Source organism: Capsella rubella, unplaced genomic scaffold, assembly GCF_000375325.1.
Source record: "Capsella rubella cultivar Monte Gargano unplaced genomic scaffold, Caprub1_0 scaffold_6, whole genome shotgun sequence".
Taxonomy (NCBI): Eukaryota; Viridiplantae; Streptophyta; class Magnoliopsida; order Brassicales; family Brassicaceae; genus Capsella; species Capsella rubella.
In genome coordinates, this window is record NW_006238918.1 from 8,512,042 (window position 1) to 8,538,866 (window position 26,825).

Genomic DNA, 26,825 nt, shown 5'->3' on the forward strand with positions numbered 1-26,825 from the left:
TAAAACTAAAGCGATAAGTCTTTTATTGGTGATAATAGAAAGACACGACATGGACTTATTAGATCTGATGAACCCAATCTTGTAACCTTCTTCCTCCGTTACCGCATCCCTCACCCGGAACCAGTTCCAAAGTAAACTCCAATGGCATCGATAGCTTGACCAGACCGTCCATGGAACCCAAGAAGCTTTCCTCCATTTTTACCCTCGAACATGAATTCTTCTCCAACTGGATTTCCAGGTGAACCAAATATTGGCGAGGTTCTTCCAGTAGAGGTTTTGAAGACTAGTGATTTGATCAGCACATCGTTATAGAGGTTAACCAGACCATAGCTTCCACCAAGCGATGTGATACTTTCAGTCGGATAATCCACAGCAAACTGGTATTCATTTGCCATTAGTAACACTCAATTTATAACCTTTTAAAGGCTTGATAACAATCGAATAAAGAAAAAAAAAATCACGATATTTTTATTATTACCTCATTCAGTTCCCCCCGAATCGTCCCATGCTCACGGGATTCAACTTTTCTCTCCTTTTCATATTCGATCTTGATATACGAAATACAGCCAAGATCTTTTCCAACAATTATTTTCCTCACACCCTCGAAAACACCATCGTCGAATGCAACTCCCATTTTCCCACCCACTGCCTCAATCTTTTGAGGTGCGGGAACTGACCAAAAATATGCACCAATGGAATCAATAGCCTGACCAGAGCGCCCGTGGAACCCAACAAGCTTTCCTCCATTTTTACCCTCGAGCAAAAATTCTTTTCCAGGTGAGTTCGGCTCGCCGAAAGTTGGAGAAGTTCTTCCATAAGAAGTTTTGAAGAATAGCGTTTTGATTAGAACTGCTTTGTAGAGATCAACATCACCATAGCTTCCACCAACAGATATGATAGATTCACTCGGATAGTTCACAACAAACTGGATTTCATTTGCCATGAGAAAAAACAAAAAAAATATTACAACTTTAAATTTTTAAAGAGTGTTGGTAAGAACCGAACAAGGAATAACAAACTCATGTTATATATATATATATATATATTACCTCTTTCACTTCTCCACGAATCGTCCCATGTTCACGGGTTTCAACTTTTCCATCCTTTTCGTATTCGATCTTGATATAAGACACACAATTAAGGTCTTTTCCAACAGTTAATTTCTTGACACCGTCAAAAACACCATCGTCAAACAGAACTCCCATGTCACCACCTACTGCATCAATCTTTTCTGGGGTGGGTGCGGGAGATGGCGAAAAATATGCACCAAGGGCATCAATAGCCTGGCCGGAACGCCCGTGGAACCCAAGAAGCTGTCCTCCATTTTTCCCCTCAAGCATGAATTCTTTCCCAGCCGGACTTGTCGCATCACCGAAAGTTGGAGAAATTCTTCCATAAGAAGTTTGGAAGAATATCGTTTTGATCAGAACTGCCTTATAGATATCAACATGGCCGTAACTTCCACCAACAGATGTGATACATTCATTCGGATAGTCCAGAGCGAACTAGATTTCAGTTTTCCATAAAAGAAAAAGCATTATATAAGAATAATAAAGGGTGTACAAGAACCGAATGAAAAAAAACTAAGATGATGTTAAAATTATTACCTCTTTGAGTTCCCCGCGAATCGTACCGTGTTCACGAGTTAAAAAGTTTCCATTCTTTTCGTATTCGATCTTGATATATGACACACATCCAAGATCTTTACCCACAGTTATTTTCTTCACACCATCAAAAACACCATCATCGAATGCAACTCCCATGTCCCCACCAACAGCAGGTATCTTTTCAGGTTGAGGAAGTAGAGAAAAGTAAGCACCAATGGCATCAAGAGCCTGACCAGAGCGTCCATGGAATCCGAGAAGGTTTCCTCCATTTTTACCCTCGAGCATGAATTGATCCCCAACTGGATTTCCAGATGGGTCGCCGAAAACTGGAGAAGTTCTTCCGTAAGAAGTTTTGAAGAATATCGATTTGATAAGAACATCATTGTAGAAATTAACATGGCCGTAGCTTCCACCAATGGATGTGATACATTCACTTGGATAATCCAGCAGAAACTATGAAAAGAAAAGAAAAAAAAAAAAAGTTATAATGAAGCTATTATAACCCCTAAGCCTTTGTAGATTTGATCGAAAGTCACCGTACGTACCTCATTGAGTTCCCCGCGAATCGTCCCGTGTTCACGGGTTTCAAACTTTACGTCCTTCTCGTACTCGATCTTGATGTAAGACACACACCCAAGGTCCTTTCCGATAGTTACTTCTTCACGCCGTCGAAAACATCATCAGTGAATGCAACTCCCCTGCTACCACCAACTGGTCCCATCTTCTCAGACGACATTGCTTCGATCTCTTAACTTGAACGATTAAAAACCTAAAAAATGAATATATCTTTTATATCATTAGTGAGAAAATAAGTTGACATATCTTATACATCCTCCATCTCCACTTCTATTACTGCATTATAGATATATCTCCATGCACCACTGACCACTGTATGTATACATGCATGGCAAAACTATATAAGGACGAAATTACATGAACATATTTGTATAACCAAAACTTAATATATGGGTACGTGCATAGCAAAACTAAGGACGAAATCACAATGTGTGAAAAGAAAATGATGACAAATAATGTGAATAGTGAATCGAGTAAACGAAAACTGAAGGCAAATTCTAAGAGAGAGAGAGAGAGAGAGAGAAGCCTCTTACGTTTGTGTTGTTTTAGTTTCCTTTAGAATAAGATTGGTGAAGAGCTGTGGGATGTTGAGTAATGCTACTTCCTATTTATTGACACTCTTTTTTACTTTTTACGTTTTTCACTTCTTACACTTTTCACATTTTTAACCCCTCTTGCTAAGTTACCCACCAAGACCAAAACCTAGAAGATTCCTAAGTCGGTGTGTGTCACAGTCGAAGGAACTTAGTTTTCATGATTTACTTCACGTGTCATAACAAAACAAATAAAAATATAACACAAAACCTATTTCAGATCTGATTTTTTTTAATTTGTTCATAAAGTCTCCTACTGGATTTTTCTCTTTTAATTTTTAACATATTCGAGTTGTATATAAAACGTGCTAAACTCTCTAGCTACTATTTTAAAATAGTGGACCATTAATGATCATCTTCTAATCAATTTAACATAGTTGATCAAGTTTGTATATAATACGACGACACATGCAGCTCACCATGTTTGTTAATCGTGCATTAATTTTGACTTGTATATATTTTAATATATACTTATCCATACTTTATGTGTCTTAACGATTAATTCAGGATTGATACATAGGTTTGAAAGCAGTTTATGTCTAATCTGTATCTCTTTGGTTAAGATCGTCGAGCAGTTTCATTAAAAACCTAGTTCTCAATTAAAATCACCAAACTCTCGAAATCCTAGAGATGTAGTGATGGTGATATACAGAGATGCATGTAATTGGTTGGACCATATGTACGATATGATTTAATAGTTGGGACCGTATAGGTCAGTTTGGTGTCTTTACTTGACGAAATATTCCACACGTGAAAATCATTATAACATCCTACGAGACTCTATTCTCGTCACCGGCCATCCATATTTGTCATATTCTGGATGTTGGATTGTGCGAGCATGGTTCATGGTCCACGGGAAAAAAGATCTCTTAACTTATTTAAAAATTCCAAAATCTATTTCAGGAATCCTTTCATAATAATCACTAAAAGAGATCCCAAAAATAGACAGGTTAATTAGATTAGATTAGTATGTATGTTCACAATCAATATATGTAATAGAAAATGACTACCTAGCAAAACTCACTTAATTATACAACAAAGTTAACCTCATGCATGCGATTCCCAACAGAGTTTTTAGAATCTCAATTAGTTTTTTTTTTCTTTACTTTCGATATGTTTTTATTTTTTTTAGTTTGTTTTCCTTATAAAGTTTGTCGTCTTTACTTGATTAAATATTCCACTCGTGAAATTCATTGTTACATCCCTCGAGACACTAACAGTCCATAGTTGTCTTGTTCTGGATTATTATATTAGCTGATCATCCTAATAATTTAAACATAATTGATCAAACTTATAAATACGACCCAACTCGATCTTATCACCATGTATGTTAATTGTACATTTTGATATATTGTGTTAACGATTAATATACAAAGAAACCATATGTACGTAGGCATGTCAATCGGGCTAGCCCGGCCCGAAACCCGTAAAACCCTCATATATGTGAGTCCAGTCCGGCCCGGTCCGAAAAATTTCCGAGCCTATATTTCAAAGTCCGGCCCGGCCCTAATAGGGTTATAGGGCTTTTCGGGCTTTTTTGGGCTTTATTTACCGATAAAAAATCAATTTCTAAGTTCATAATAGTTTTTTAAAAACTATATTTAAAGGTCTACTATAAAAATAATGCATCAAATTTTAAATAACTTATCAATATTCAATAAAACTAACTTAATTTAAGAGAAAAAAATAAAAGCCAAATAAACTATTTACACTTTAACCCAATAAAACATGGAACTAAAATACTTTAAAGTATAAGATAGAGTCAAAATTTAATAGATATTTTGATGATTTCAAAATCATGATACTTATATATATTTAGTTTTAGCTTTGTATAAAGATTTTAAAAGTAATAAGTAAGACTAGTAAATAAATATGAAAACTATAAGATTAATCAAATCTTTTAATCAAACTAAAATATTCAAAAAATTCAAAATATATTTGTATAACGGCTTTTCGGGCCGGCCCGAGCCCGACCGGGATAAGCCCAAAAAACCCTTTAGCCCAAATGGGCTTAGTTTAAAAGGCCCAGTTTTTTCTGGACATATATATTTAAGCCCGAGTCCTATGTTTTTCAGGGCCGGGCCAAACTAGCCCGCGGGCTTTAGCCCTAATTGACATGCCTATATGTACGATGCATGACTCAACAGTTGGACCATATATTTAGGCCAGTTCGGTGTCTTTGCTTGATTAAATATTCCACACGTGAAAATCATTATAACATCCTACGAGACACTATTCACACCGTCCATATTTGTCTTATTCTGGATGTTGGTTTGTGCGATCGAGCAGGTTCACGGGTTGAGCTGAGATTTGGTTTGCCATAGAATAACAAAAAGTTCAAACATGTAAAAATGGCTTGCCATGTCCACAAAGATCTCTTAACTTATTTCAAGATCCCAAAAGACAAAAAAAAACTCAGGTTAATTAGATTATATGTATTAAAGTATATTCACAATCCATGTACATGTAAAAGAAAATGACTACCTATAGCAAAACTCACTTAATTTAACAACAAAGTTAAACTTCATGCGATTCCGAAAAGGGATTTGAGAATTTCAATGAATTTTTTACTTTCAATTTATTTTATCTTTTTTTTTGCTGAAAGAGTTTGTCGTCTTTACTTGATTAAATACTCCACTCGTGGGATTCATTGTTACATCCCTCGAGACACTACCAATTCCCACAGTCCCATATTTGTCTTGTTCTGGATTATTATATTAGCTGCTCAACTTAATAATTTAAACATTATTGATCAAACTTATAATAAGACACAGCTCTCACCATGTATGTTAATTGTGTATTTTGATTTTGGGCATAATTGATTGTGTCTATATACAACTCTCACCAGTTGCCTGTAGACGTAATTTTAGATTTTTTTGTTTATAAATTTTGAGCTGTGAAAGTTTTGGTTGTAACTGTAAATTTTAGAGCTATAGTATTTTTGTTGTAAATATTAAAATTTTTCAAAAGCTTGAACTTATTGCCTTTAGAAATAAATGCATTTTACAGCCAAAAATACTGAATAAGAAAATATTTTAGCTTTAAGAAAAAGAAAAAATCCAAAGCATTTAAAGTTTGATTAGATCCGTTTTATCTGAATTAACGCACTGATATGATTGAGTTTCTTGGTGGTGTTATATATACGCTATTGTAATTGCAAGTTTTAATATTAAACCTCATATTTAGTTATACTAATCTTGTAATACGAGAAAATCAATTCAAGAGTCTCCTCAATCATGTTTGTGTATTGTTGCTGTGAGTGAAGTATTTTCACTTTAAATTGTCCAAGCTGTTTTGTAAGGGCGGATGTCCTTACGTAGGCAAATGAAGCAGCTAGACATTAGAATATGTTTTGCAGGTTTGTTGGTGATTTAGAGAAATGTGATGGAGTCTAGTGCTTATAAGTTGCGTGAAAAGCACTTATTTAAGGAAAATAGCCAAAATCAACTTTGACTGTTCTCTAGCAACATTTTCATACTCAAAGTTTAATACCATGCGAAAACCAACCTTAATCTAGAAAATTTTCAAAATTTATTAACATAGACCAAAACGACCTCGTTTTATGATTGGAGAAAATTTGAAATTAGGGTTTTTCTTTCCTTTGTGTCGAGACGTGATATATATAGAGATAGAGTGTGTAGTACTAACTAAGAATCGAGAGAATGAGTGCTCGAGATTGATGGGCGTTTGCTTTGACGAGTCTTACCTGAAGAAGAACCCTAATTTCTTACCCTAAAGCAAACGCCCATCGATCTCAATCACTCATTCTCTAGTTTCTCAGTCCACACCACGAAACAACGTTGTTTTAAGCTTTTGTAATGCCGTTGTCGGCTAAGTCATCATCAACAGGAACTAACATATAAAGTGTCCACAGGTCTTGAAGAACTGCCTAAGTGGGAGTAGATGGAATCCCAAGTCAACCACAAGATAAAATTATAGAGGCTGCTGTAAACAGCTCAATCTGAAACGATATAAAAAGACTTACATTGTACGAGACAACAGTTTGTTTCTCGTTTCTTTTCTTACACCAAGAGATGGAACCCAACTTTTATAGTATAAATAATTATCGTCAAAACAGTATCTCACCACATACAATCTAAAACTAGTTTCACAAAAGCCCTCATTAGTACACTGCCTAAGAAAAGTAAAGAATTTTGAATCCTGTAATCTCTATACACATCTCTCTGGGTTCAACTAATGTTACTTCGACTTAAAACAAATCGACTGTGCCAGCTTCGGCTTTTCCCAGTTTCAATAGTCGATAGCAACACAGTTAATAAGTCCTCTGCTTCTTCCTCCGATGGAAGCTCTATATTGGTCTGTAGAAGCGGCTGAGCTGAAGGATTGTTCCATCGCTTTCTTGGCGGACTGCTCTTTTTTTGCAGGTCCTGTCTCCACTTTGATACACCATCTGAATTGCTTCCAATGATGCGAACAACTCCGCCGCTGCAATCTGTATGTATTACACTCTCCAATCCGATTTCTCTTTCGATAATCCATACTAAATCAATTGGAACTCCGAGAAATCCCGGTTTTCTAAAATCTATCAAGCTGGGGCTGCTTAGAACCAATACCAGTCTCCCTGTGATTACAACGAACGCTCCTTCCTGCTTCAGAGCTTTGCACTTCACCAGCTTCTCTCCCTTGAACTTCAGGGAATCTCCAACCTCCATAAGTACTGCTGTCCCAACTGCTTCTTCCCATGAGTAAGGCCTGAGAGGTTGTTCTCTGCTCAGTGGCCTGGGAAGGCGAAGCCTATGTCTTTGGGATCTTATGTTATGAATCCTGCTTCGGTTTCTGATACTTTGTGCGGTTTTTCCGGTTACCTCAAGAATACTAGCCGTTGGTCTGGCCACAAGTCCAGTAATCCCCATGGCCATTCCTGCACCATATACAGGCACACATGCATAAAATTACAAAGCCAGAACCAAATGACAGCGTGTACGCTAACATGAAATGTCTTGAATATCAATAAATTACTTGACTGATGGTTCTCGCCTAATTACCTGAGATAACGCCTGGAAGACCATGTTTCTCAGCTCCTCGTATTGGTGATTGAAGAAGACCAGTAAGACCCTGTAAGCAAAGTAGAAACCGACAATGATGACGAGAAATTTTCATCTTATCTATAACCATTCAAAGATAATTACAAGAAACAGTGCAATATTCACTTTTTAGCTGTTTTTTTTTCTCAGACTAGCACAAGCAAACTTAATTCTTCTTGCAAGTTTAAACTTCAAAGACATGGCGAGATATCTGACATAAGTAACTTTCAAGACTAAGTGAACAACAAATCAATATATAAGACATACTTCCAATTAATATACCTCAAACACTTCACCTATAACTCCTTTGCTATGTGATCCTTCACCCAATTGCTGCTTCTCCATCCTTGCAACATCATTGTCATTGAATGTAAATGCAACAATACCCTGCAACAAATTGGGAATTCTGTGAATATTTTCTTGAAGGTGGCGTCTGCACCATATATTTTTAAGCAAACAAAGGCATCGTACCTTGTGTGCAGCTTTACTAAATTGGGTGGCAGCATCACTTAAAGCATAAACAGTGCTACTCAAGAGACTAGTGGTTCCATGAGCCATTCCTTGAATAATTCCTGCAGGGCTCTGTTAAAAGTAATCCGGTTTAGCATATACGCATAAAGTAAGTAAACCAGACACATTAGAAGAAAGAAAATTAGCAACAAGAAAAGGTTTTAATCATAACCTTTGAGATACTCCTGCCGGGAGCTGACAGAAAATCTTTAATTCCAAATGCAACATTCCTCGCAAATCCCATGGGATTTCCAATAACACCAGCAGAGCCGAACACCTGTGTGTTATAATCAAGGGAAACTGGTATAGTAGTTTGCAGAAATACGTCCAGCAGGTAAATAGGAATCTTTTAGAGTAGGATGATACTCTAGTGAATAGTATGACTGCTATCGGAAATGAAAACAGTAAGTGAAAATGACTTTTTCTCAGTTCTTACCTTGTAAATCTCATGAAGAATTTGACGGGTATAGTGCCCAACTAGGATTTCCTGAAATGATTCCCAACTAGTAATCTGATGAGCAATTGTCAATTGCTTGAGATGTATTCGAGCACCCTCCACATCGGCAAGAGCCATAAGACCTCTCTGAGATCAAATCATAATTATTCAGTTAACCATGATATATACAACATCCGTCAATATAGAATTAAGGCGCTGTAAGATGCAATAATGAATCAAAATTCTGTCGTAATCCTTACAACCAGGTTCAAGTAGAGAAGAAATTACGATAAGATTTAAGATAAAAACTCTCTTCATTTTTCAAGAAATGAAGAACGCGAAAAATAGCACTTGAGTATAATAACCAAAGCAAAACCAAAAACGGTTTGCTTTGATTCCCAAATCACTCCGAAAGTTATAGTAAAATATGGCAATTTTAAACAAAGAAAATATGGCACAAAACTGCCAAAATGGGTATTTGGCCAAGGAAAGGAAGGAAGACAAATCTAAACCTTGCGTCACAAATCACTTATGCCTTGAATTAAACTAATAAAAAATTATGCAATATACCTAAGGAATGTTGCAAGGAAAGCGAAGGTACATACATGGATAAGGGACTCTCCTGAAGTAAGAGTGCCATTCCTAAGCATCCAGGGAGCACTGCAGAAGCTGTCAATATTGTGACACAAGAAGGACCCATGTAAATCTACATGTATATAGGTTACCAAAAATATATTTATCCTGAGAGGACAAGTTCTAGGTCACCTTAACGTAAACTGAATAGGGGCCAAGTCGAATGTTTCAACATAAATTTTCCTGTGTCTTCGAGCCAACAAGTGAATATGCTGCCAAGGAGCTCCTATTGGAACCACTACAGGTAGAGCTACAATTCTTCTCTGGATTTTGTTAAATACAGGAATGTTTCTTGCATGTGGAGTATCGTCCAAACTTATATCCTTCAAACCAGTGTCATAAATCAGAGGACGTAGTGTAGGATCTGAGAGCGGCAAGAGTCTAGCCTGAGAATTAGGAAGCACTGCTTTTACGAACTCCAACAAGGATAATAATGTTTGTAGCTCGAGTTCAAGTACAAATTCACAAATCCTGCATTTGATTAAAGAATACTGAGAAGTTGGGGAAAATGTATATAATTATAACACAATGCTGTGTGGATAATAAGGAGAATGTTGACCATTAACTATACCTGATATTTATGTATTCAAAAGAAACTAATGAAACATCTTTCTTCCGCCACTTTGATAGGCCAACGTAGACTACAGCATCACGGATGTTACCCTTATCCTGCTGGACAGTTTCACTTAAAAGTATTGTTTTATTATTCTTAATGGCCCAATCAGGAGGAATGCCTCTGTGGTCATGATTGAATGACAATATGACAGGATATGAAGAATTGTGAAGTGGATTGTCTATCTGTACTGAAGAGATCTGAAAGGAAAGCTTCTGCTGATCGACACTCTGACTTAAATCTAACACAACATTTGACGCACAAGCATAAACCAATTCCTGTGAGGAAGATTAAAGTGTTATAAAATTATTGGGATGTAATATAGACATACTTTATATTTTCAGGGGATGGTTACCTGTGGATGAGAATTAACCAAAGATATACCAACGCTTGGTAGGACAAGCAAGAGTTTTTCCGTGTAACGGATGATATTATCATTTTGAAGCTTTTGCTTTCCCTTCTCATGGAATCTGGAGTCAAACGTTTCCTTTATATCTTTCATGGTGTGATAACCTGAATCTACAACACTGAAAACCTGGAAAGGGGAAAGATAAAAATGAACAAGTCGCATTAGCAACATAGAGAAAAGTAGCTGTCCTCAGATAGTTAGCTAAGTTAAGTGGTATCGGAGAAATTATACCTTTGTAGCTCCTTCAGCACAGATAGATAGCAACAGTGTCCTTTCAGGTTTCTGAGGCAGGTGAATTAAAACAATTAAGCAGACAGGAATACCTGAGACTCACTTATACAGTGGCTACAGACAACTGATAGGGATAAATCTCTTCCTCTAAGCGCATCTTAGCATTTATTATGTGGAACTCAAAAGAGAGTATAAAAAGAAGGGAAAATTGGATGAAATTGGTTGGTCTTGTCATGCTTTATTTTCATGCAATTAGCTAACATCTGTTTTTTCTTTTTTTGAGTCATTAGTTCAGTATATGTGCAACTTTCAGTCTCACCACTCGTTCATTTGCCTGATCCAATTTTACAAGGTCTAGCAACAAATAATATTTACTAAGCCAGGACAATGAGACTGACTTGAATTTCTCATACATAAAAAGAGACAAAGCATGCATTCGTATCATCTAGAGCTGCATGTAAATGGATATTATATAGATCAATCTACTCCACCTTATCAATCCCACAAAGCCTATGCTGATCGATTCCAGACTTAAATTGCAAAGGAAATTTTGGAGATACTCAACCTTAGGCTACAAACGTCATCGATCTGACTATCTCAAATAAATAAAAAATATCTTTCGCAATTTAAACTAACGAGACATTGGCTGGTATATATTTCGCTCATAACTAATGCTCAAGAAAGCAAGCTGAAAAAAAATTCCAAAATAATGTATAGATGCGTCTAGCATGCAGGAACCACTCAACAAAAGCCGTAATAACCAAAAATATATACATAACACAGTTGTTTTTGATAAATACCTCAGAGGTGGAGCGTAAGTGCACTGCAATAGGTTGTTTTGTTATCTCAAATGCATAAGAGCCTATAACACGATCTCCAGGCACCTACATTCCTCAATTAGAGCTAAAACCGTAAGAAAGGAAAAAGAAGAGAACAGCAGCAAAGAGATACATCAACAGAGATATAATGGGCTGATTTGTTATTAAGCAGAAAATATAATCACCATACCTCGATGGTCAAACGATGTGGATAACAGGGTTCATCCCAAGCATACGGGCAAGATGTGTAAGGATGAACAATGGTATCAAAAGTTTCACATTTTTGTTGGTAAACCCTCAGTCTCTATCACCCACAGAAAAGAAAAAATTTAAAAAACCATATTCAGTTCCTTGTAGGAGTGAGTCAGTTCAAAAACAAGATTTTCAGTAAGAGAACTGTTTTCGTCAAGGGATAATTCTGCCATTTAGCCATGGTACCCCTACCCTGGAAATCTTTTCTTTTTCATTGGGTCCCAAATTTATACGCTACAGTAAAGACACAGCTAGTATAGGTCACACAATGGATGCCAAGGAAAATTAAGTACAATTTAGTCTGATATTGATTACTCAATTTAATGTTCTAAAAGCTATCAAGTGTTCAGACAATGCTACTAAAATTGTAGAGTTAACTAAAAGTCTTTACTGGATTTACAGAATCATCAATGATAACATAACTGACCTCATTCGAGAAATTATCAATCCTGTAAGGCATATAGCCCATGTCGTCATCTGATAATAGAATAAAGTTTGTCCCAACATTTCCATGAACACTCCCTACAATCTTTTCATCTCCGCTTGACATATTGGCATTCTGAACTTCCACCCGCACCATGTTAAAAGCTTTATTAACATAGTTCCAAATCTTCAGTTGAGTATCACCTAACTCATCTGGCAAGAAGCTGCCTGACCATTGCCATCCAGGCTCATTTAAACGGATAGAAACTAGCAACTCCCTGTTTATATGGAATAGTAAGTGGCATACTAGTATAAATTTTTTAATTGTAACTTTCTCAGTAAGAAGGAAAGATAAATGTAATAACAGTGGTGGTTCGAAATAAGAAGTGAATTTTTTAAACGGGACTAATCAAAGGAACAAGGGAAATAAGTTTCATTTTCAGACAAGTTAACAGCGAAGAAGGGCCAAAACAAAGTAGAAAACTGTAGGAAATCAACAGTAATGAACGAACCTCGTAGTATCTGTCCATTGAAGCTGAGAATGCTGTCCAACAGCAAGATGAGAAACTAAAGTAGTTCCCTTCTGCTTGTAACACAGGTTATGGCTGCATGAATTACAGATGATATATCTGCAGCATCGGAATTTGTTAAGCGGATACATAGGGATAATGGTTAGCGAATATAGAGCATTTGGTGAAACTATCTATCACCTAGGTTGGAATGTAATTGCTTGCGTTCTCCCTGCTAATGCACCACCAAGAATAGAATATGTAACAGATATTAAAGATGATTCACCAGGAGATGGTTGTGGGACAACTACATTTGTTGAACCACTTGGTGGAACAAGAGGAAATGGAGCAGACCACAGAGGGTATGGGCTACTTGAATTATCTAACCCTGGCAGGTCCCTTTTGACTCGGATCATGGTGTCATTGGCCCTGGAAATAGGGCAAGGTGAATAAATGCATGCCTTTACTTTGCCAGACTCATTACCTTGGAAGCACACCTCTCTTAAACTTTTTGAAGAAAGACTCCTCTTGCGAGTAATTGCTGAGTCTTTTGGATGTGACACAAACGGGACTTGCCCAGTTGATTGAGTAGCATGCTTATCCAAAAATCTCTCAGTGCTAGAAGCAGTAATGCTGCACTCCGATGAGGAAGGACTAGAAGGATTATCCGCCATTGGAATTTTATCTAGCAAATCTTTCTCAGAGGTCAAAATGCTAAGACCAACTTTTCGAGTTTGAACAAAATGCTGCTCAATCAGGTTGTAGCAGGATGGAATTATGCTGTAAGTCCCTTTAGGTTCGTTGGTGCAGTCAGAAACAATCAGAGGAGTTCCAGTGCAGTTATACAACAGAAATGGGACAAAGATGAATACTTCCCGAGCCCCACAAGTAACATCCATTGTTTTCTCACATGATACATGAACAGAACCTATAAGATAATCAATATTAAAATTTTCTCAACATGAATAGCCAATTTTATACAGAAAAGGATAAACCTTACCACCACTGAGGTGTGAATCAAAGGAAATGGTTTCAATCTGAGAGAACTTCCCTCCGCTAAACTTAGCCACTGTACTAAAACTTTCTGAGCGTGGAAACTTTAATGATGATGATCTATAGCCATCTAGTTTGAACTCAAGGACCAGGTCATGTGAAGGATCAATATGATGGAACGGCGTCTCCCCCTAAAATGATAAAAAAAAATCACATAGATAACGCCATATCAACCATACTATTACATGATTCAACTCTATCTTCCAGAAAGAAATTGTATGGAAATATCTCTCAGACCTCATAAAGGGATGCAGTCTGAGAGATGCCACCACTTTCGATAGAAAGTGTTATTGGTTCTGGAAGACAATTGCTCACAACAAATGGAGTGCTTAAAGTCACTTGATGAATAAACCGCTCTCTTGATTGGTCAAGATCGTGCAACTGCTGACCAAAATTTCCATCTGGCGAATCATTCAGATAAAATGATGCCGGCAAGCTAGTGCTCTGAACAGATATGCAACACCGAAATGGTTCATGGCTTGGGTGACATGGATAACAAGCAAAAGATCGGCGAAATCCTATTCTGCTATCTTGAGAAAGAACTTTGGCGATGCTATGGGCTTCACTCCACAAATAAGAATCTCCGAGGGGACGCCACCGTAGCCGGCCAGACTTAGCCAAGTGTAGAGGCAGTGGAAATTCTTGACCAGGAAAAATAGGATCTAGGATCTGATTTAGAATGACATAAGAATAATTAAGATGATGTTTAGATCGACCAGGTAAGGAAACTAGAAAAGCAAAGAAACAAAGCTTATTTTTCTTAAGAAGCACAGAAACAGTGTCTGGTATGGACAGAATCATAGAACAAACTAGCATATCAGAATTCAATAACCTTTGGGGAGATACCAAACGGAATATCAAAGCGAAGTTCCAATGGCATGGATGTTGAGTTCAAAATTAGAACCTGAAAAGGAAAAGGTTAAACGTAGACTCAACATTTATAAGAATTAACACATATACATTGTAAGGGAATCATACATACAGTTGAGTATACTCGTATTAACTTGCTCTGCTGCTGCAGTGAAACCTCGTACACAACAGGAACAATAAAACTGCTTCCAGAACCAGATTTACTTGCTTTCTCAACATTATCACTGGAGTTTGACGTTTTGGAAAAGTCAACCTCAAAATAGGAAAGGCCAATTCGATCCATTGAATGAGGAGGAGAAGCAAAAGATGTTCCATCAAGTTGAATCTTCATATAATGATGTGTGGCATCACTAGGTTCGCTGTTGAAACAACCAAATTGACTTCGGCGTCTATCAGGAATAAATAGTGTGTCATTATTATCGACATAGATGGGAACAGAGGAACCAGGTTGCACAAAGTCCTGAGCCACTGGAGCTGACATATTTAGTACGCTTGAATCATGTCCTTGGAAAACTTGGTACCCCAAAGGAAGAGATGTTAAATTTTGAAGTAAATATGGGGAATATCGTTCTGTCGTGGTACTTTTGGCGCAGTAAACTGACAATCCCTTATCATCAGGAATGGCATCTGTGTCCATCAATTCCAAAGTGTTCAACATCTCAATTATCCTGAAAATACACTTCAACAGGGAAAGGACAAAAATGAACATACATGGGACTGAGGGTTTACAGACAGTGAGTTAGAAAGCATTTTTGGATGATGATTGATAAGGAGTGAGCCAAACCAAGCCCAAAAAGACCATTGGGTAGAACTTACCACAAAAGTTAGTTTTAGGGTTTGGTGCCCTGAGGATTCTTAAAGTTTTGACAAAGTTCCCTCCCATCAAATGTGGGCTTATTTGAATACCCAGAGTCTTATCAATCATACAACTAGACAGAAAGTTGGAAGCTACTCATCTTATCTAAGGACTAGCGATAAATTTGATTATAGGATTTCGCACCACATCCACAACTGAGGGTCGGGGGTAATAAACAAGCTGAGTGAAACTAACCAGTCCTCCCAGTATAAATACAGAAGATTTTAAGAGGGAAGAAATTATATATCATCTTACCTCAAAAAGAGATTCAGTTAAATTCACATTGAGCTGATTTGATGATGCAACAATTACTTCAGTGAGCCCAGCATTGTTCAGCAAAGAATTTGCCTCAAATTTTCGGGATAATTTGAGATCAAAATTCCAGGGCTCAATAAAAGGCTCCCACAAGACCTTCAACACATATCCACTGGTGGTTATCAGCATACTACCAAAACAAAGAAAAAATGACAGCAGGATTATGTTTCTGTGTCGTACCTTGTGCATATTATTATAATTCACTTCAAGATCACATGAGGTCAAACTCTCCATATTCTTTCCGGTTAGATTAGCTTGCAAGAGAAAGTTTCTCATACAAATCTCAAGAAGCAGACCACTACATCCCCACTGCATGAGAATCAAGAGACAAGAGAAGTCATTAGCAACGTAGCTCCAAAATCTCAAGCTGACACGTGGCATATACAGTGCAAAAGCTAAGGATAGGTAACGAGCTCACAGACAATCATGGACCAAAACATGTACTAGACAACAGAATGTAGACCAATTGGTAACGGTATTCCTTTTCTACCTTCGTTATATATTTAAAGCAACTACAAACAACTCACTCATCAAATGAAGCTTGTCAGTGAAGAAAAATTAAACTCGCCATCTCAAACTAATTACAAAGAAGTGCCATAAGCACAAGCATACCTTTCCATCTGATATTAGAAGAGACACATCTCCTATCTGGACTTTTATACTCATGTTTCCTTGCAAATTTCGTGAAGATGGTGTCTCAGGTGAATCAAACGTAATTCCATGCCAGAAAGATAATACCTGATGAGATGCATGCATCTCCACATTGTCAGACAATATCCCTACGTCTATGTTCATGATATTGTTCTGATCCACCTGAATATTAGTTTCTACAAGTAATTGTGACGCCGCAAATAGAGAGCAAGACCTGACTATATTAACCCCAGATAGTGCAAGAATCCCATTGAGCTTTTCAATCTTATAGCTCACTTTGATGTCTCTCCCAAGAATAGAGAGTTCGCCACTCCTACTACTTGCTGTAACCGTAACATATTTACAGTATTTCCCTTTAAAATATTTTGAGTGCTCTTCCTCTGATGTCTCATGAATATCAGTGGCCATGAACCCTAGAAATTCTGTGTGGCTTGTGCAAAGAGGAAGATGGATTGTCACACCAATAATCTCTGATCTTGCGGTAAATGCCATAATACTAGAGTTCTCTGATACCCCGGTTTGCAGAACACTCATAGCCCGATCAGTATTGTCACAAATATTCCTTACCACTTCAATAGGTTCATCCATATCCAAGTTTGAACCTTTTGACAAAAAAGGGTCTTGACTACAGTCTTCCAGTTGCTGGGAATAAGATTTCAGAAGTTCAATAACTTCTATCCAATCAAAAGAGTGTAACCAGATGTCCAGGGATGGAAGAGAAAAACAGACACTGTATTCATTTTCAGCATGTCCCGTAAATCTAACTTTCAGTGCAGAAGGATCCCCGTATGTATTGATGCATCTAGCTAACATGACTGAGCTCAGCAATGAATATAGCCCAATTTCGAAAAATTGAACATCGAAGCTCATAGGGAAATTATTTTTAAGTTCTCCAGAGCAAACAAATTTCATATCAGCTTGGAGCACTGGTTCGGATAGCAGCGTTCCAGGATCTATCCTCAACCGATGCAGTTTTGTCGTCAATAGATTGACAAAAAATCTGAATTGTATTAAGCTTGTGGAAGATTCAAGGGGTGCAACTGGCAGATCTTGCTTTAGATGCATCTTCGTATGAAGGAACTGAGGAACATCAGATACGAAAAGTTTTGATTCCTCAGCAACTAAAGAAAGCTGATCAACCACATCAAGAAATGCCTTAAACCCATCCAAAGCATCTGAATCTGCAAAGAAAAAGAGAAAAGATAATACATGTAAGCATCACTTGAAATAAATAAAGAGATGAGCTCTAAGGAGCAGAAGTTAATATGAAGGGTAACACCACCTACCATTCACAACAATTTCACAAACTTCAACCCTTGACATAACACATGCCAAATCACTTAACGGATTGAGATCACAAGGTAATCTAATCCAAGCATCAGCGATAATGTTAGCAACCAGCGTGATACTCCTGCAAACAGAGTCCTTGTATGTTGATATGCCCTTTTCAGAAAGCAGCAATGATAGAGATAAGTCCCGCCCAAATATGTTTAAACAGTCGGCTCGCCCTACCACTAAATTAAGTGGAAGAGCACATTCCTGTGGTATGTGCTGCACCACATTGCTCAAATCACACTCTAGAATAAAGCTAATATATAACTGCCGAATGTCAGCTTTCAGTTGCCGGCGGTCATCATTCTCCACAGGGAGAATTAAACAGGAGTCCAGTATCTCAATTTTATAAGTAATGGCAAACTCAGAATGAACCTTGGTCAACTCAGTACCTTGTGGTAGCGACTGCAGGCCAGACTTCGAAGTCCAATCAGGAAGAGAGAAGTACCCAATTATAATGGCAAGATATTCCGGCAGCATAATGCAGCATGTGTGTTGTATACCTATGCTCACTTCAAGTTCAGAAATAGAAGGCTCCAAATCCCTCTTCCTTACGCGTAGGTTCAAGATCGGTGGGACATCTGTTAATGAATGTTTCCAAAGAAACCCGCCAGGATAGTTGGTGAACAAAGATGACTCCAGCATCAAGTCTTCAGCAGAGGCAACCAAATCAACATGATCGTCTAAAATGGTAAACAAGTATCTGGATACCGGTAGTATAATAGTTCCAAAAATACTTGAAGAATCATGAAAATGCACATTGGTGTTGAAGACATGCACATCAACTGTAAAGTGATTGGTCTGACCAAGACCCCTGGAGGACGCAAGCTCATTCAGAGGACAATCATGTTTCGGTTGACAAGTACAGCTATTATATTCGCAGTTTAAACCTATTTCATCCCCATCATTTCTATTCCTTACAATAAATAACTTTCTCCAGTCAGAAGGCGGATAACAAAGAGAACTTTCTAGACTACCAAGAGATCCCGAATTATTAATGGTTACAAATGGATATTTGTCCAGAGGAATGCAGCCACAAGATCCACTTTCAATGAAGTTTGAGAACCCAAACCTCTCAAAATCAAACTGAGGACCTTCTGTTGGAGCACTGGTATCTGTAGCAAGGCTAGTTGTATCGGTGGACAAGATCTCATAGGAGGCTATCTTATCGACAAAATTTGTCAGCAAACCAAATATGTATGGGTAGCAATGGAGTTCAGCGCCCCTCCAATAGATAGTATATTTGTGAAAAACAAATTGTTTACTTTGAGAAACCTTGCAATTTAAGCTGATAGCAGTTCCGCTATCAATAATGTTGGTTTGATCGCTTCTATGAGCATCCATCCCATGTCTATGGGAAGCAGAAGATTTGAGTAGATGCCCTGATGAACATAAAAGATGACTGTCAGCTGCATCTTTAGAGGAGCAAGCTGTCATTTCCAATTTTTTGGCACAGACTGACCACTCTTCAAATTTGGTACATGAATACCTGAAAATGACAGTTGTACAAGGGAACTTGTAAGGAACCCCCCAGTGATACAATATTTAACAAATTGAGAACCGAGAGTAAAATAATTGGATGGGCATTTTTTGGCATCAGGAGATGAGTTATAGGCAGTTAGGTAAGACCAAATACGTGTTATAAAAAGCATGTGAACATTTTAACTGCTTGGAAAGACAAGCAGACATCAATGTGGTAGATAGAAATATACAACAACAAAAACGCTGCATTCATGCTTGAGCAATAACTGAAGGTTAACATTTTATTTTTACCATTGCAACAATTACCTACCAGAGATCCAGCTGCTGTATAGAAAGGACAAGCACTGTGCTATTTTCTCCTTCATTTTCAAGATTAACGTGCAACCTGAAAAGTGCCAAGTTGGTTTTTGTGGTGAAGCGAAAGATGGGAGCAGGGGGAGGTGGGGCATTTCGAGCTCCATGATCCTGAATATCAAGATATTCAATCACAGACATGACTCCTTTAAATATTGACGGAGAGAAATGGACATTGAACATAGGCAGAGTAGCTTCAACCTGAAAATAAATGGAATGGCAAAAAAGATCAATTCCAATGTGTGGTGGATGCCTATATAAAAATTACAAGCATTGGTACCAAGGAACAGGAGAGCTATTCATTTGTTCAGCTAAACTAGACACAGCTACTTCGGAACCTGAGATTAAATTTTGATACCTCCAACTGCTTCAAAATTGACTCCTCCGGAATTATACAAGACGCAAACTTGATAATTAAAGATGATTTCTCCACAAGGGGAAGTTCTTGGAAAGGATGAATCTTCATGAGCTTCATCTGCAAGATGCAAATGTAAGAACATCTGAACATATATGATCGCTTAAACAACTTCAATCCAAAAAGGAAACATATAAACATATTTTACCTCAATATCAGAGATATTGATATCAAAATGGTCATAGAGATCATTGACTTGGAAAGCATCTAAGGCTGCAACTGAACTTTGTAAACCATCCACCACATCAGACTGCATTTTTGGACTTGGGCTAAGAGAATCTGTGCTACTGGATGTGATAGAAAGAGATTCCAATACCAAAACCTGTACAAGGGAATGTATAGGAAGATAAGATAAATACTGAGAAAGATAAAAATAACTGATAGGAAATACAGACAACCAACTCTAGATATAAGTAAAATACCAGATCATAGCTTTCTGATTCACCCAATCGTCCAGGGAAACTTAAGGTAAGATCTTTTACGTCCAGATCCCACTTAACTTTATTTCGGTTAGATAAGAGATATCTACGAAACAAACCACGACACAGATAAGCATCACAATTAATTAGCTTATAAATCTGTCTAACATTACGATAATGGAAACACTTACTCAGCTTTCGCTGCCAATCGTGTTTCACTTTCTAGGCCATTGAGTGATGATAAAACCTGAGCCACAAAAGAGAATTGTTATATGTTCTCCCGTGTGAAGTGAAAGAAAAATATTCTTGAACCTTCTTTCACTAAATATATCTTGAAGCCATTTATTATATAAAAATGCCAAAAAATCAAATATGTTGTCATTGTACAAGCAAATAAACAATGATTGCAGTGGTTTAGAGAAATCTAAATCCCAGCAATGGATAGCATAATTGGATAGACAAACATTAGACACCAAGAAGTATAAGCAAAAAAATTAGACATTTTAATATTCCGGTATTTTACTCGAGATCCACAAGAATCTAAAATTGTTAGCAGTGTAGTGACATAAGAGCTCACCCTTTCGTGTTGGAGTTTGAAGTATCTTGAAGCCGAGAAAAAATTACTGACAGCTAGAAAGAAGTCTACATCATAAGCAGCTGTAAGTGGTTGAAGGGTGACCTACAGAAACAAGATGCAAAAATCTATAACAAAGTCAATCCTAATATTTAGCTACAAACAAAAGACCAAGACTCCTGAGAGGAACAACCATTGGGTTGGTCCAAAAACTGCTGATGCAAGATGCAGTTAGTTCACCTTTAATGACAATTCGACATCATAATCCTTAGACAACTCCAACCGTGCTCCACATGAAGGTTTCATTTCTTGTGTATCACTCTGAGAACAGACCTGCATGAAACAATTATATCATTTTTTCCTGAAAACAAATGGAGACGCGCTAAAATTGATTTTTATAACAGAGACTATTGAGGATAAGTTACAACTAGATGGTTCAATCAACTTATTAAACAAGATTAGTCTGATAATGTTTATGATTTCAGATATATATTAACAATATGGCATAGGCGTAACAGCATATTGAGACACGAACCCCTTTCATGGTTAGAATTTCTTTCCCATTGTGAGGATAGACCAGCCTTCCAGAACTAACAGATACAATCATGGCTGTAGAATTTTTCCAAGACTTGCATTCAACAATCACCCCCAAAATGTCCAACTCCGTAATAGCTTGAAAAGAACTCCTGAGGAATTAATAAGGCAATAAAGAATGAATAGATAAACTAGTTAGGGGAGAAGCCATGGTGAAGTAACTGAGAAATTTTTTACTTACCCCCTTATATGTTGCAAAGTAGCAGAAATTTTATGTACGTTGAGTCGAACGGAGCATGTACAGATCTTACCAGTAGCACTTGTATTTTTAGAAGACAAAGAAAGAGGGTGAAACTTTGTTGCCTTGTGTATATCCTGCAGTGGATGAACAGTTATTAGGATGTTTCAACAAATTTTCAAACTGCATTTCTATGAAATGGTACTTAAAATACCTTGACAACTTCATCAGAAACAACACCAGAAAACTGACTAGAATCCTCTGTGCCTCCGGCACCAAGCATTCCCCGTGACAACCAGTTCAGCCATCCACGCGACTTATTTGATATAGGATCATCACTCTGTTCCTTTTCAGATGCACTCTGTTCTTTAACAGAGCCAGTGGCACCAGTTGCTCCCGTATTCACTATCACATCTGAACAAGCTTCCTGCATAATAAGATCCAAGGTAAAAGGACAGATAAAAAAATTGCCCTTGCTAGGACATCAACTTATGGTAGATATCTGAACAGCATTTGGTATCTCAGCCAAAAGTAAAATGCTACATTAGCAACCTAATTTTCCATACCTGCATATCACCTTCCGCTACAGACCTATAACTTAAGATATCATCAATATCAGACTTCTTCTCCACTTCTTCCAAACCCAAAAGGATAGTCTCATCAATTGACTGTAGCAAGAGGCATAAAGTACATCCATATTAGTAGAGGAGCAACTTGGTTTGAAAATGTTACAGAAGAAACAGGCAAATTACTGCAACTCATCTTCAAGTTATAAAGGTTACGCGTTAGTTGGACAAATATGTCCAGCGTAAAGCATCTTAGCAACATATGATGGAGACTAAGGCAAGACAACAAAAAGTTTAGGGAAGAGAACAAATGTATTTCTTTCAATCAGCTATTTTAGAACAACTACATTGTTAAGATGATAAGCTCGTATAGAGTATTTTCTTGATATTAGAAGAAAAGAAATGTTTCTTCAATTTCTTTCTTTGAAATGTATGATGAGGCTTAGACCAAATCGTCTGCAATTTTTACCTCTGGTTCCAACATTCCAACAAGTTTAAAGGTTCCCTACACTGCTACAGCTACCTATGCAATAAACTGGAATAACCCATTTGTAAGCAAACACGTGTCAAGATATAAGATTTTAAAAAAATGGCAGGACTTATGAAATATATGTTTCTAAACCACCTTCTCTTTATCACTACGCATTCTTGGAGCACAACCAGATGATGAATCACATATAATAGTGAAATGCGAAATGTGCTGCTAAAAGTCACCCTACCACTACACTTTTATACACATGTTGCAGTTATTAGAGGACAAAACACATCGAAATGAAAAACCACCTCAAGAGATGCTCCCTAACAGATAATGAGGCTTTCTATGTCTACACAATCCAATAGGCTGGGTTAGGCAAATTCATGCAGTCAAACAAATAGGAGGACGAAGCAACATAATGAACAAATTCTGACACTTCTAATCAGATAAGGAGGAACATAAAATCCTTGCCTGTTCTCTGCGAAGAAAATCTAGCTTTATCTTGTAAAAGTTGATATATCTCCTGCGCATTCTCCTGTATTTTTTCCCGAAACAAAAAAGTAAGCACCGCTGGAATATATTCTGGGAGTATTTGTCTACTTATGCCATGAAAGCGCAAGTTGTATGCATGAAAGTAAAGTATGCAGAAATTTTAAGAGAATCAAAACTGTAACAGCTATGTAATTATGTCAGAAATAAAAATAAAAGAAATGATATCAGAAAAGTAAACTTACATTCGCTGTTCAAGAAATCTCCATGAAGTTTTCCACAGTTTCTTCCGTACATCAGATAAAACTGATTTTTGGGCATAGTGCCACCAAAGTTTCTGCCATCCTGGTGGTTTTCTCAACAAGGAAGTGGAGCAAGGACGATACCGCCCATACCTAAACCATTTAAGATACTCTTAAAATCAGTAGTTCTTTGAAATTTTCCGTAGTGTCAAATAATGGAGCTAAATCTCAGGAGTCAAACAATGGAGCTAAATCTCAGGGGGAAAAAAGGTTTGAATGGAGGAAAAACTATTACTACTATAATGAAAGGCTTACCTCTCACGCAATTGGCTGGTTTGCAAGTAATCTAACAGAATAAGAATCTGCCTCAACTGAAATTCATTCAGAGTCATGACCTGAAATATTAAGTGGAAGCTAGACTGAGTCATGAAATGGAAAATAATTGTAGCTCTGAACCTAGTTTAGCAATTTCTGAGAACTAACCACATCAGTCAACTCACAGCTGATAGAATACTGAGGTAGATCGTCAAAAATCTCTCCAGATCGATTGACCTATGCAAAGAAGTGTATCAGGAAAAATGGAGAATGCCTATTTACAGACAGCACAAAAATACACCCAAACAATATCTGAGGTATACACCAATGTGCTTTCTGCATATACGGTGTACTACTGATCAGATAGCTGTTTCAATCTTTCACCAAATACAATGTCCTTACGGAGCTGATGGTCCCAAGTAAAGGGATTCGCAAAAATTGCAATGCAACATTATTTCTTGTAACACTGATTGATAAAATGTCACCAAAATTTGGTCGGCCATCCGGGTAAAATAAGAAATAAAATAAGTATATCAGATATAAGATACTAATGTGTAATTCTCATTTTTAACATTACCCTAAAGCTAGAGCAAGTATGCAGTGCCTTGAAGCAGCAATAAAGACTAGATGATATGAAAGATGTTAAACAACAGCAAACCAATATGGCGGTGTTTTAGATCCATTACCAATAGCGTAGCGCAAACACGGACTGGCTTCAGTAAATAACCAAATCGATTACTTTGCAATCTCGATTGGCACCAGTTATCAAACACTCTTTTTTCGTTAACACTTGGAAAGTCCATGTTTCCCTCATACATGTCGCAATATATTTCCAAACCTTCAATCTCCACAAGTTTATTCACTTGCCCCCCTCTCACCCTACCAACTGATGGCCTGGAATTCAACAAAGACATCATGTCAAAAGATTTGAGGTCCACATATATCCACCAGAAATCTCGTCTTAGCAACAATAATTTTGCTTATGGAAGAAATAGGTATTAACGAAATTTTCCAGTAAGAAGAGACGAAGTTGGGAGAAAGTTAGAGTCAGGTATACTCTTTCTTGTCTCACACTGGAATTTAAAACACATCAGCTTACCATAGAGTGAAGCATAGCTACAAGGAATCAAATACAAAAGTAGAGTAGAATACATGTTTAAGTGACAGAGAAGAAACAAGGCAACTGGGAAATGGGGTATGCTCTCTGTTGTCTAATGAACTAATTCAAAACACATATCCCTACCATAAATTTAAGCAAAGCTAGGAATCATACACGTGGAAAACATTTTTCAATGCCAGAGAAGGTGCATAAAGAGATTACCCAACTGAGTTTTGATTAGTAACTGTCAAGCTTGAAAACCGCAATCCTAATACAACTTGAACCTGCGACAGCAGTTTAGAGTAAAACATATGAAAGTGGGAAAGTAGGCAACACCAAATGATTATTCATATTGTACTCTAGCGAAGCGTAAGAAAGACAGATAGTAATTTAGCATCACCATGCTCAAATACTTGAATTCATCTAGATTCATATCCTTCATGAAAAATATGCTCTTACAAACAAACAATTACTACAGTAAGATTATCAATATATAAGTTTCCACAATTGCAATGGGGCAATAACAAAATACAAGCCTATATTCTAGAAAACTAATTAAACAAAACAAGCAGGAAACTTACTGATTCAGGTTGTGCATCGGAGTATAAGATGTGAAAGTTTCTGATGGACACTTGAATGCTATCAAGAATCTACGCCAATAAAGACGGAAAGTTAACATAGTAGAAGAAAAAAAGGTCAATATTGATAACCTCATCCACAACCACAACCAAGGAGATATACATCCTCAGAAATTATAATACAGCATCAGACCAAACGTAATATGAAAAAAATATAAGATGCTAAGACTAAAGGTAATAAAAGGAGGCCTTTGGAACGTAATTTCACCTTGGCAGCAATGTACGACACAAAAGGATTCCCTGCTGGACTGTCTGGAAATATTAAAAAAAAAATTGAAGGGGCTGAACAAATGTTGTGTAGGAACAATCTTAAAAGCTAAACTATGTAGGACAGGAAGTATTTTGCTCACCAAAGACGCGCCTAGACAACTTTGCCAGTTCTGCAGCAGCAAGCTTAGCTTTCTTACCAGCAAACTCTCTTCTCTCAACCACATCTGAACTCCACTGCAATGACCATGCCATACATATATATATTTAGAGGTAAACACTTGTCCTGTATATAAAGAAAAGGGCTGCTAGACAAGGAAATCACCTCCTGATCATTCCGTTGTGATGCACATACGAAGACATCTTCAAGCATAATAATAATAGGATCCCTACCAAGCTTCTTCCATGGAATTTTAATGCTCAATTTCCCAACACGGCCTATGTACACAGTAAACGATTTGATCCAGAGAAAACGAAGTAAAAACAAACAAAAAAATCAGAACTTTAATCCACTACTGTATAATCACCTTGCTTGAGAGCAATTGGAAGCTGCAAATACTCAAACGCCTCAAGAATCAGTTCCACGTTCTCCAATAAGACTTCCTCTGCATTTAGCGATCATCCAATACAGTGAGATTGTGGTGTTCGTTGAAACGGAAACTAGAAAAAAAGGATAGAAAGAGTGAAAATTTACCATTCCAGACTGTGATCTTGAGCTGGTCTTTCTGAATGTCTTTGATGTAGCGACCTAAGTACCCTAACAAAAGCTTTTGCACAAGTCCTTCAAACATCTTTCAATCGCTATTTCATTATCGAATAATTTCAAAACGAATTTTGATTTCTCCGCCGGGAGATGAAGAGAAAGAGACGGTGGTCGGAGAAGTGTTAAAGGAGTCGCTCCGGAAATCGTAGGGTTTTTGTCTCTTCCGTCGAAACAGAGACTTGTCTTCTCCAATTCCCAAATTAACGAATTCTTTATTTCGGTTTCGTCCTCTTCGTACCGAACTAGACCAGACCGAATCTGACTTAAATGGTTTAATCATTTC

General features: G+C 37.3%; 1 protein-coding gene and 1 pseudogene across 1 annotated transcript; both read right to left on the reverse strand.

Moving 5' to 3' along the window:
• LOC17884095 lies at positions 1-2,509 on the reverse strand (annotated as a pseudogene).
• Positions 2,510-6,692: 4,183 nt separating this feature from the next.
• On the reverse strand, positions 6,693-26,709 carry LOC17882120. Its single transcript, XM_006286814.2, has 47 exons — positions 26,474-26,709; positions 26,307-26,384; positions 26,105-26,217; positions 25,923-26,016; positions 25,781-25,824; positions 25,516-25,584; positions 25,157-25,218; positions 24,522-24,729; positions 24,004-24,072; positions 23,836-23,915; positions 23,524-23,673; positions 23,261-23,324; positions 22,315-22,416; positions 21,963-22,175; positions 21,752-21,885; positions 21,512-21,662; positions 21,217-21,309; positions 20,980-21,081; positions 20,594-20,649; positions 20,406-20,508; positions 20,132-20,305; positions 19,927-20,043; positions 19,525-19,769; positions 17,687-19,221; positions 16,362-17,581; positions 15,930-16,058; positions 15,690-15,845; positions 14,691-15,257; positions 14,541-14,612; positions 13,946-14,377; positions 13,656-13,839; positions 12,857-13,583; positions 12,659-12,775; positions 12,151-12,424; positions 11,662-11,775; positions 11,454-11,537; positions 10,654-10,704; positions 10,369-10,548; positions 9,972-10,291; positions 9,533-9,871; positions 9,373-9,436; positions 8,768-8,914; positions 8,504-8,608; positions 8,293-8,403; positions 8,104-8,208; positions 7,783-7,852; positions 6,693-7,658 (listed from the first exon to the last, which is right to left on the reverse strand). The coding sequence occupies exons 1-47, from the start codon at positions 26,568-26,570 to the stop codon at positions 6,967-6,969; spliced, it is 10,413 nt and encodes a 3,470-aa protein (XP_006286876.1). The 5' UTR covers positions 26,571-26,709; the 3' UTR covers positions 6,693-6,966.
• Positions 26,710-26,825: the final 116 nt, after the last annotated feature.